The sequence below is a fragment of the Schistocerca piceifrons genome, chromosome 2 (genome assembly GCF_021461385.2).
Source record: "Schistocerca piceifrons isolate TAMUIC-IGC-003096 chromosome 2, iqSchPice1.1, whole genome shotgun sequence".
Lineage (NCBI taxonomy): Eukaryota > Metazoa > Arthropoda > Insecta > Orthoptera > Acrididae > Schistocerca > Schistocerca piceifrons.
In genome coordinates this window covers 71,926,889-71,939,349 of record NC_060139.1, presented here as the reverse complement: position 1 = coordinate 71,939,349, position 12,461 = coordinate 71,926,889, and the positions used below count along the sequence as shown (strand labels likewise).

Sequence of the window (12,461 nt, the reverse complement as noted above, 5' to 3'; positions counted from 1 at the left end):
TGGCATACGGAGCTCCATCGCAGTCTTTAACACTGCTGGCATGCCGCGACAGCGTGGACGTGAACCGTATGTGCAGTTGACGGACTTTGAGCGAGGGCGTATAGTGGGCATGCGGGAGGCCGGGTGGACGTACCGCCGAATTGCTCAACACGTGGGGCGTGAGGTCTCCACAGTACATCGATGTTGTCGCCAGTGGTCGGCGGAAGGTGCACGTGCCCGTCGACCTGGGACCGGACCGCAGCGACGCACGGATGCACGCCAAGACCGTAGGATCCTACGCAGTGCCGTAGGGGACCGTACCGCCACTTCCCAGCAAATTAGGGACACTGTTGCTCCTGGGGTATCGGCGAGGACCATTCGCAACCGTCTCCATGAAGCTGGGCTACGGTCCCGCACACCGTTAGGCCGTCTTCCGCTCACGCCCCACAACATCGTGCAGCCCGCCTCCAGTGGTGTCTCGACAGGCGTGAATGGAGGGACGAATGGAGACGTGTCGTCTTCAGCGATGAGAGTCGCTTCTGCCTTGGTGCCAATGATGGTCGTATGCGTGTTTGGTGCCGTGCAGGTGAGCGCCACAATCAGGACTGCATACGACCGAGGCACCCAGGGCCAACACCCGGCATCATGGTGTGGGGAGCGATCTCCTACACTTGCCGTACACCACTGGTGATCGTCGAGGGGACACTGAATAGTGCACGGTACATCCAAACCGTCATCGAACCCATCGTTCTACCATTCCTAGACCGGCAAGGGAACTTGCTGTTCCAACAGGACAATGCACGTCCGCATGTATCCCGTGCCACCCAACGTGCTCTAGAAGGTGTAAGTCAACTACCCTGGCCAGCAAGATCTCCGGATCTGTCCCCCATTGAGCATGTTTGGGACTGGATGAAGCGTCGTCTCACGCGGTCTGCACGTCCAGCACGAACGCTGGTCCAACTGAGGCGCCAGGTGGAAATGGCATGGCAAGCCGTTCCACAGGACTACATCCAGCATCTCTACGATCGTCTCCATGGGAGAATAGCAGCCGGCATTGCTGCGAAAGGTGGATATACACTGTACTAGTGCCGACATTGTGCATGCTCTGTTGCCTGTGTCTATGTGCCTGTGGTTCTGTCAGTGTGATCATGTGATGTATCTGACCCCAGGAATGTGTCAATAAAGTTTCCCCTTCCTGGGACAATGAATTCACGGTGTTCTTATTTCAATTTCCAGGAGTGTATATGGTGGCAAACTACAAGCCTATCAATGTCATATAAGTGTAATGCATAGGAGTATAGGACAATATGGAGCAGAAGTCGTAGCTCAGGTTTGCATCTCGACATCACAGCCAAACAGTAGGTGCTGGTCATCAGACCATGGGCCCCGAAATCAGACCACAAATCGTGGACAATTGTTGCAGTTGGCCGTCGCACGTGCTTGATCAGCAATCCTCAGCAGCAGCAAGACGTCTGTGACGTAATTCTGGGTCTCATAGCCCAGGGGCTAGTCTTTGAGAAGCCACTGACTTTTGTGTCAATAACATGTGCTGCCAATTACATCAGACCCCAGCCATTGTCCTGTTTCAGATGGTTCAGAGTGACACCAAAATGTTGCACCTTCCACAGTTGTCAGTGGATGGAGACAGTGTTTAACCACGGCCGTACCAGACCATTTGTGTGTTCAGCCAGTTGGACAGTGAGTGACACCCAGTCTATGTTTCTCTGTGCCAGCACTGTAACTCTGCTGCCACTGGGCTGCAAAGGAGATATGTCTGCCTGCCAAGCCTGGGCAGCCAACAGTTCTCCAGCCGCCACCTCCTCAGGGTCACTCACCATCGCCAAGGTCCATCCAGCAGTTCAGAATCAGATTTTGGGCAGTACTGTGACCTCCGACTATGCTGGCCGACATCATCCGCTGCCTGTTCTGTATGACAGCCTAACCATGTGTGATTTTTGCACCATTGCTGAGCCGATGCACCATGTCACTGCTTCACTGTGTAAGCAGTGTACTTATCTGCACCTCCGGCCGTTACCTTGCTGGCCACTACAGTGCCAAATAATATGTGAAGAAGAAAATGGGATTAACCAACTGAACTAGCAGGACGGAATAATTAAAGACTTGCGTTCCTCACATGGTCTCGTGTCTGGTGCTATCCACATCCCCTATCTTTCGCAGAGAACCCAGCCCACACAGTAACTGAATATTTTTCCTTGTTTCATAATCAGTCTTAGAAAATGGCATGATTATTTGCCAGACCATATGGGTAATGCTAATATGATGCCCGTTTATTTTGATGTCCCGTCAGATGTTACTGTCAATATGAATGGCATTAAAGGTGTACCTATAAGGAGTTCTGTCAGTGGAAAGGCCAACATAACAGTAACGCTGGGTACAGTAGCAGATGGAAGGAAGCTTTCCCTGTATGTGAATCTTCACAGGAAAATGATACTGAAAGAAAAATTACTTGCAGGTCTTATCTTAAGATGTCAAGAAAAGGGATGGATGACAAATGACCCGATGCTAGAGCAGTTGGAGGTTGTTTGGAACAGAATACCAGGCATTTTGCTTAATGGGAAGAAAATGCTGATGCTGGTCTCTTCTAGGCAATACCTTCCCCGGAAGTTAAGGAACTGATAGCAAAGAACGACACAGACATAATAATTCCTAGTGGCATGACCTCACAACTTCAAGTAATGGATGTTGTTGTAAATAAATCTTTTAAGGTTCACTTGCAACAGCTTTACAGTGAGTGGCTTCTTCAAAAAGACCATGGCCTCACACCAGGGGGGGGATTAAAGACAAAAGACACCTGCAGTATCCAGGCTAGGCCAGAGCTTCCTTACTCCCTAGGCAGAATCTCAAGTTAATCTATTATGAAGGGATTAAAAAAAGTGCTGTGTATCTAATGCAATGGATGGGTCAGAAGATGATGTGCTGTGGGAGGAGAGTCAAGAAGCAAGAAGGAAGAAATGCTGAAGACTTACAAATGAAGATGAAGTGGTGATCATGACAGCAACAATGATGATAATGAAGACAATGATGATGATGTTGACAAAGGTTAAAAAGAGTGACACCATGCTGATTGTAAGCAACTAAGGAAATGAAAATAAATTTAAGGTAAACCATTTCTCTTTGTTTATTTTATTTCTTCTTGTATTATCAAAATGTAGACTATTAAAGTTCAGAGTAGGTATAATGGTAACTTTTTTGGGCGGGTACTTTATGTTCATAAAGAAGTTCATAGGTCTGATTAGTCAGATTATGTTAAAAACAAAATTTTCACAAGGAGCCTCTTAAAAAGAGGGGGTCTTCTTGTACATGGGTAAATATGGTAGTTAAGAACATTACTTAAAAATGCAAGGAAAGAAAGGGCAGGGTTTGACAGAAGAATAGAAATGAACATCCAGGGGGTATTGTTGAATGAGTTGTCCTCCAGTTGGAGACAAACTCCAGGACTTTGACCACAGCACAAGAAGCCAAATATGTCAACTATGCTTATATTGTCAGATTTCCAGATCAGCTGCAAAGTGTTGTTTGAGTGAGGACTCCTCTTTTACTACGTTTAGCAGGGAAGCGACATTGTCATTCACAAGAATGTGGAGTTCTACTATGAGAATCTCTCATAAAACGAAATCTTTATTGACAGCTAAACTTAAACATGGTGTGCTAACATAATTTAAGTCAGCAACAACAGCAGCAGACTCACAATATTGAAGATCCCAGATGTACAACGTATACAGCACATTTCTTGAATTTGAACTAAGTCTCCATTGGATTGTTTGATTGTATTCAATACTGAAAGAATACTGTTAGATTAGTACTTCAGATTAAATTTTTAAAACACTTTTACGGCTTTTGTTGTTGCTTTTAACTTTTCCATTTCTACATTGTCATGTCTAAGTAGAAGACTGCCGTTGCTATTTACCATATTTATCTGATTATAATGTGAGTTTTTTCCCCCACAACTTGGCCTTCAGAAAATACAGGGTTGTAATACAGTCAAAGATTAAACTATTGCTGCTGAGGCCAACATTTGTATGTTATGTAATAGATTACCGCAACGGTCATCATATGTTTATAGCCAAAGCTTTGGCAGCTGGTGTCACATGCAGGTTTATTTTAAAGAATTCAAGAGGGTTGGAAAAATTTTGTCATGCTGCCAAACACATGAATGCGTTCCAAATACCTTAGCTTTTTATGAACATTTACCATGTTTAAACTGCAGTTTGCCTGAATCTGTTTCTAGTTGTAACGGAATTGACTTTAAAATTGAATAATACTGAAGAGTAGTATACATTTCTGCAGGAGATTGTAAAAGTCCAGCTAGGGGTCTGCAGTGTACTTACATGTTTTGTGCAGCAATATTGTCAAACACTCGCCCCGTAGTACACTATGTGATCAAAAGTATCCAGACACCTGGCTGAAAATGACTTACAAGTTTGTGGCGCCCTCCATCGGTAATGCTGGAATTCAATATGGTGTTCGCCCACCCTTAGCCTTGATGACAGCTTCCACTCTCGCAGGCTTATGTTCAGTCAGGTGCTGGAAGGTTTCATGGGGAATGGCAGCCCATTCTTCACAGAGTCCTGCACTGAGGAGAGGTATCGATGTCGGTCAGTGAGCCCTGGCAAGAATTCGGCGTTTTAAAACATCCCAAAGGTATTCTATAGGATTCAGGTCTGGACTCTGTGCAGGCCAGTCCATTACAGGGATATTGTCATGTAACCACTCCACCACAGGCCGTGCGTTATGAATAGGTGCTCGATTGTGTTGAAAGATGTTATTGCCATCCCCAATTGCTCTTCAACAATGGGAAGCAAGAAGTTGCTTAAGACATCAATGCAGGCATGTGCTGTGATAGTGTCATCCAAAACAACAAGGGGTGCAAGCCTCCTCCATGAAAAACATGACCACACCATAACACCACCAATTCCAAATTTTACTGTTAGCACTACACACGCTGGTAGATGACGTTCACTGGGTGTTCGTCGTACCCACACCCTGCCATCAGATCGCCACATTGTGTACTATAACTCATCACTCCACATAACGTTTTTCCGCTGTTCAATTGTCCAACATTTACATTCCTTACACCAAACGAGGCGTCATTTGGCATTTATCGGCATGATGTGTGGCTTATGAGCAGCCACTCGACCATGAAATCGAAGTTTTCTCACTTTCCGCCTAACTGTCGTAGTAATTCCTGTGGATCCTGCTGCAGTTTGGAATTCCCGTGAGATGGTCTGGATAGATGTCTGCCTAGTACACATTACGACCCTCTTCAACTGTCAGTAGTCTGTCAGTCAACAGACGAGGTCGGCCTGTACGCTTTTGTGCTGTACATGTCCCTTCATGTTTCCACTTCACTGTCACATTGAAAACTGTGGACCTAGGGATGTTTAGGAGTGTGGAAATCTCGCGTACAGATGTATGACACAAGTGACATCCAATCACCTGACCACGTTCAAAGTCGGTGAGTTCTACGGAGTGTCTCATTCTGCTCTCACACAATGTCTAATGACTACTGAGGTTGCTGATATATAGTACCTGGCAGCAGGTGGCCGCACAATCCACCTAATATAAAAAATGTGTGTTTTTGGGGATGTCCAGATACTTTTGATCATATAGTGTATGATGGAAACGAAAGGGAATGTTCAGCTGCTGGTTCTCTGCAACTAATGAGAGAACATGGGGTAGACAACATGTTTGGAAGCAAGAGACAAAGAAATTTTGTCACCGATCCATGTCAATATAAATGCAAAATTGACTATGTATTTGCAAAAAAACAAGAAACAGCCAAACATTTGTGACAACCAATGTTATAAATTTAATTGATGCTTGTATATGGAAATACATTGCCTATTTTCTCACCTCTCATTGGTTTGGCGAAATTATCATCCCAGATAATGATTCCGGTGATTGTGGTGAGATACTTTATATACAAGGGTATTTCGGAAAGTAAAGATACACCGTATGCCAGAGGAACAGAAGGGTTTTGGCGAGCAAGTTGGCAACACTGGTGTTAACCTTGAACCGTTAGCTTTCTCCTTGCGGTCGTTTGGCAGTTGAACGTTGCTTCTGCTTGGAGTAGGTCATGTTTAAAATGGCTGCGCCGATTCAGAATCCCGCCAAATGCGAAGTGCGCTCCGTCATACGTTTTCTTCATGCAAAATATCAGCGACCAGTGGCTATTCACAAAGAAATTGTTTCTGTTTATGGGAACATTATCAATTGACAAAATGTAATGAAATGGTGTCGTCATTTCTCTGAAGGTAGGACTGATTTTCATGACAAACAAAGAACAGGTCGGCCAGCTGTGATCTCTGATGCCCTTCTTGGGAGAACGGAGGAAGCAATTCATGCGAATAGACATCTCACATTGAAAGAATTGCATCAGATCATACCGGATGTGTCAATGACAACACTTTATGACGTTGTGACTGTCAAGTTAGGGTACAGGAAATTGTGTGCGCGCTGGGTTCCAAAACTGTTAACGGAAGAACACAAAAAGGAAAGGATGGGCTTTGCACTTGACTTCCTCACACGCTATGCTGCAGCAGGTGATGAGTTCCTTGATCACATTGTGACATGTGACGAGACGTGGGTTTATCACCATACACCTGAATCCAAGCAACAATCAATGCAATGGCGCCATTCGAATTCACCAAAAGCCAAGAAATCCAAAACGTCGATTTCAGCGAAGAAAATCATGGCTTCTGTTTTTTGGGACAGACAAGGCATTCTTCTGTTGGAATTTATGCCTCCTGGAACGACAATTAATGCTGCTGCATATTGCCAGACTTTGAAACGTCTTTGAAGGGCAATTCGAAACAAACGCAGGTGAATGCTGACAAGTGGGGTCCGCTTGCTTCATGACAACGCTCGGCCTCACACAGCGCTTGTAACCAAAGCACTACTTAAACAGTTCAAATGTGATGTATTGGACCATCCATCATACAGCCCGGACCTTGCGCCCACCGCCTTCCGTGTCTTCCATTACCTGAAGTCACATCTTGGTGTAAAATTATTCCACGACGATGAAGAGATCAAAGATGAAGTTGAAATGTGGTTCCGACAACAGGCGGCAACCTTCTATGACTGTGGGATACAAAAGCTTGTGCACCAACTTAGCAGATGTTTGGATAATGGGGGTGATTGTGTCAAAAAATAAAAAATAATCCAGTTAACAAGATGTAACAGACGTTTTCTAAATAAATGTTCTATTGTATCTTTACTTTTTGAAATGCCCTCGTAAATAAAACGGCTTGTAATTTTGATTAGTCAGAATATGTTAATGATAAAACTTTCTCAAGGAGCCTCTTAGAAAAGGGGGGTCATCTTATATTCAGGGTTGCCTTATAGTCCGGTAATTCAGTAGTTGTTCCTCCTCATCATGTTGTGGTCCTTAGTTGAAAGACTGGTTTGATGCAGTCCATTTTGTTTCTGCACAAATACTTCAACCTACATCCTTTTACTCCTGTTTACTCTAGTGAAGCCTTGAAGTCTTGATCTCCTCCTCCCCCCCCCCCCCCCCTTCCCCCCTTAAATTTTACTCTCTCTCTCTCTCTCTCTCTCTCTCTCTCACACACACACACACACACAGGTCCCTCCATTATCAAATTGGCAAATCTCAAGCTGCCTCAGAATGTGGCCCATGAACCGATCTTTTCTTAAGTTGTACCATAAATTTCCTTTTTTCCCAGTTTGATTCATTACCTTTTCATTAGTTACCCTGTCTACCCATCTAATCTTTAGCATTCTTTTCTAGCGTCACATTTCATAATTTTGTATTCTCATCTTGACTGAATTGTTTAGCACCGATGTTTCACATCTGTACAAAGTTACATTACAGACAAGTATCTTCAAAAAGTACACACATTATTTGTATTTGATATTAATAAATTTGTCTTTTTCAGGAAAACTCTCCTTTTTAGTGCCGATCTACATTTTATATCCTCTCCTTTTCAGCCATTGTCAGCTACTTTGCTTCCCAACAACAAAACTCATCTGCTTCTCTTAGTGTCATATTTTTGAATGTAATTCCCTGAGTATTGCCTGATTTTATTTGACTACTTCAATTACTCTTTTATTTTTGTGGATGAACTATGAAAAGTACATTAATTTCACAAAAATCCAACATAGTGGCCAAGAAAGCTCATAGGAGACAAATTGTGGTATAATGTACTCTCACTTTCATGTTACAGCCTCAGTAATGAATGGGAGCATCATGTGTCTGTGGGGTGGGAATGTGGCTGGAGATTCAAAATAGCATTGTACAGATAATGAAATGACCTTTCTTAACCAATTTTAAGGATGGAAGGATGTACTGTAACTGGCTAAGGCTGTGTCACTACCTCAGTAACGCCTCTCTTTTTGCTTATCAAAATGAAGCCTGGTGATATTGTATGACATCATCTTCCTACTTGAATTGCTTAACAGTCTATCACAAAATATTTCTTGTCAACTTTCATCCCACTTTTATACACTCCTGGAAATGGAAAAAAGAACACATTGACACCGGTGTGTCAGACCCACCATACTTGCTCCGGACACTGCGAGAGGGCTGTACAAGCAATGATCACACGCACGGCACAGCGGACACACCAGGAACCGCGGTGTTAGCCGTCGAATGGCGCTAGCTGCGCAGCATTTGTGCACCGCCGCCGTCAGTGTCAGCCAGTTTGCCATGGCATACGGAGCTCCATCGCAGTCTTTAACACTGGTAGCATGCCGCGACAGCGTGGACGTGAACCGTATGTGCAGTTGACGGACTTTGAGCGAGGGCGTATAGTGGGCATGCGGGAGGCCGGGTGGACGTACCACCGAATTGCTCAACACGTGGGGCATGAGGTCTCCACAGTACATCTATGTTGTCGCCAGTGGTCGGCGGAAGGTGCACGTGCCCGTCGACCTGGGACCGGACCGCAGCGACGCACGGATGCACGCCAAGACCATAGGATCCTATGCAGTGCCGTAGGGGACGCACCGCCACTTCCCAGCAAATTAGGGACACTGTTGCTCCTGGGGTATCGGCGAGGACCATTCGCAACCGTCTCCATGAAGCTGGGCTACGGTCCCGCACACCGTTAGGCCGTCTTCCGCTCACGCCCCAACATCGTGCAGCCCGCCTCCAGTGGTGTCACGACAGGCGTGAATGGAGGGACGAATGGAGACGTGTCGTCTTCAGCGATGAGAGTCGCTTCTGCCTTGGTGCCAATGATGGTCGTATGCGTGTTTGGCGCCGTGCAGGTGAGCGCCACAATCAGGACTGCATACGACCGAGGCACACAGGGCCAACACCCGGCATCATGGTGTGGGGAGCGATCTCCTACACTGGCCGTACACCACTGGTGATCGTCGAGGGGACACTGAATAGTGCACGGTACATCCAAACCGTCATTGAACCCATCGTTCTACCATTCCTAGACCGGCAAGGGAACTTGCTGTTCCAACAGGACAATGCACGTCCGCATGTATCCCGTGCCACCCAACGTGCTCTAGAAGGTGTAAGTCAACTACCCTGGCCGGCAAAATCTCCGGATCTGTCCCCCATTGAGCATTTTTGGGACTGGATGAAGCGTCGTCTCACGCGGTCTGCACGCCCAGCACGAACGCTGGTCCAAATGAGGCGCCAGGTGGAAATGGCATGGCAAGCCGTTCCACAGGACTACATCCAGCATCTCTACGATCGTCTCCATGGGAGAATAGCAGCCTGCATTGCTGCGAAAGGTGGATATACACTGTACTAGTGCCGACATTGTGCATGCTCTGTTGCCTGTTTCTATGTGCCTGTGGTTCTGTCAGTGTGATCATGTGATGTATCTGACCCCAGGAATGTGTCAATAAAGTTTCCCCTTCCTGGGACAATGAATTCACGGTGTTCTTATTTCAATTTCCAGGAGTGTATCACCAAATTTCAACAAATGTGTTAAATACAGAGGAAAGATAAGATCCCTGAATCAAGCTGGGAAGTTTTCTGTGGACCAAGTATTGTGGTGCAGTCTTTGAGACTCTGTGTGCAAATAATTGCTGTTGACAAGTATATAAGTAGGTGTATAATTTTTTTGCTGTCATGTTTAACCTGACATTTGAAAAAGGATAAATGTGCTTAGTTGCACACATGACACATTTTCCAAATAATTGATTTTTATAAGCACGTAGTAACTGAATTTATCAGGTTACAACAGGTAACAGTACAAAATTTGTAAGATTGATTCATTTCAAAGCAGGTACTTTTATATCCTGTTGCTCACCTTTTGAGTTGCTTTTTGTAGAATAGTGTGACTTTTCATCTAGTGACGTAGTGTCAAATTGACAGGAAAAGGAGATGGATTTTGATTATGGTAGCTGCATTTGCTGATCTGCACGGAAATGTTACAGTACAGTTGCTATCAATTTTAAAATTAACTTCTCTTTTTATTTTTTGTTTATAGAAAAAGACCCACTGGATATTATACACCCTCTAAAAAATTAAATTTGGTTTACCTTTCAGAGAATTGTGTTCCAGTCCAAGATATTCCATCCAATGATCAGCAATGAAACAGGCGAAATAGACATCAGAAGTGGATTCACAGAATGGTGTAAAAATGTAAATCACATATGGCAGGTACTTCAGCACACCTGGCGAGCTTTCTACAAGGTGGAAACTAAAATACCATTAAATGTAGAAGCATCTGAACTGTAAGTTCTTTTTAGCAGTGAAGTTGGGTAACCTCTCTTTTTTTTACTATGATTGAATGATTAAACATATTGTATAGTAGCCCTCTGCCATGGTTGTGTACTCTGGATTCTTAAGCAACTTTTGGTTGTCTGGCCTTGTGAGGTGTGATGCAACTGGGAAACTACGTCAGTATTGCTATAAAGTTATTACGGGTATTGTGCAGTTCCTTGCTCATCTGTAATTCGAAACTTGTTTATCCAGTACCAAATGATTTTTTGATAATCTTTTTATTTCTTCAGATAAATTAGTATGAAACATTAATGAATACATATTGTACTCTACTGTTTTGCAGTAATGCTGGATATAGAAGTGAAGGTTTAGTTAACCATAACTTTCCAAAGACATGAAACTTCACCACAGTGTCTGTCATATAACAACAAAATTGATGCCAGTAATGCAATGATTTGTCTCTAATTTTTCTGTCCACAAAAATGCATTTGCAAAATGAGTGACTGTTCCAACTCAGAATCTATCTGACTGGAATGGAAATAAACCAATGTTGCAGGTTCCAACAGTGTAGAAGATAACACTGGAAGAAAATGCTGCCATAGCATTAAACAGATACTGCCTCAAATGTAGAGCAGAACTCCCTGATAGTGACAGTTAATATTTCAAAATGTGTAACACAATGTTAATAAACCTTATGTAACTCAAAAATGCCTACTTATAGAGCTTAATTAATTTAATAAATAATGTATTCAGCATGTTGAACTAGAGGTACTCCCATAATTGGGAAGATCCTGTTAGAAGTAGTCACATACTACTACTCAAAAATTGAGGGAAAAACTGTGTACAGATTTTTTGGAAGTACTGTTTGGATAATGGATAGGGACGATAAACAGGCCGCCTCACACTGTAGGAAGTATTCATTACATCAATAAGTTCACTATTTGGACTTTTCAGAGATGTGAAAAATGTTGGAGCAACTTGATTTCTGACTGCCAAAGTGAATCAAGCCTATCCTGAAAATATTTTCTGGATTACTGGTAGCTTAATGTTTTTATAATAACCATGCATCTTGCAATACAAAAACAAAGGAAATAATCTGATTATGCCTACCAGAATGAACTGGCAGTGTAAGGCAAATATGATTCTTACCTTTGATTGTAGAGTACGGAAATAACTGTTCTGCCTCTCAAACCTTTGTAACATCTGCAGAAGAATCTGAGGAAGACTGAAAATATTTGTTCAATTGGACTTTATATCCAAGTGACTGATATGTCATTTTACAAGAGTATAGGTGAAAATGACTTGCATGTAGATTATCATCACAGCGATTCGTTGTGCTCCAGTGAAGACACAACTAAAATTGCTCTGAAATACTTGGCAGACTGCAGCATATTAGTTAAGGAAAATTGACATTCCTTTTGAAAATAATGGAGACCAATGTCCCATTTGGGCAAAGTTAATCAGTGCCCTGTTGAGGCAAAGGTAATCAGTGTCCCATTGGGGAAAAGTTAACAGCTAAGAAAGAGTGAATCATTGTAATATCTAAAGGTAGTGCCTTACTTGGCCAGATTATCTACAATACCCTGCCCAAAAGAGAGCTGTACTGAAGCCTCTGATACATAGAATTAAAATAATATTGCATGAGAACTCTCTTGGTGCCAAAATAAATCAGCTAACCTCTGTTTTCAGACAAAATTGTTACCAGGCACATGGATTCAGGTCTGCTCGTTTTGAAAAATGCAAACAGAAATCCAGACAATCAACACAAAAAGATTGGCATAAGATGTGCCTTCCATTCTGTGTAACATCA

The 12,461-nt window shown here is 43.5% G+C and overlaps 1 protein-coding gene across 1 annotated transcript in view; it reads left to right on the top strand.

Moving 5' to 3' along the window:
* LOC124777262 (protein crossbronx homolog) overlaps window positions 1–12,461 on the top strand; it is a 55,827-nt gene that overhangs the window by 30,232 nt on the left and 13,134 nt on the right. The window contains exon 5 of the mRNA XM_047252592.1: window positions 10,475–10,662. Coding sequence (XP_047108548.1) covers window positions 10,475–10,662 — 188 coding nt within the window. The remainder of the gene's footprint in view (window positions 1–10,474; window positions 10,663–12,461) is intronic.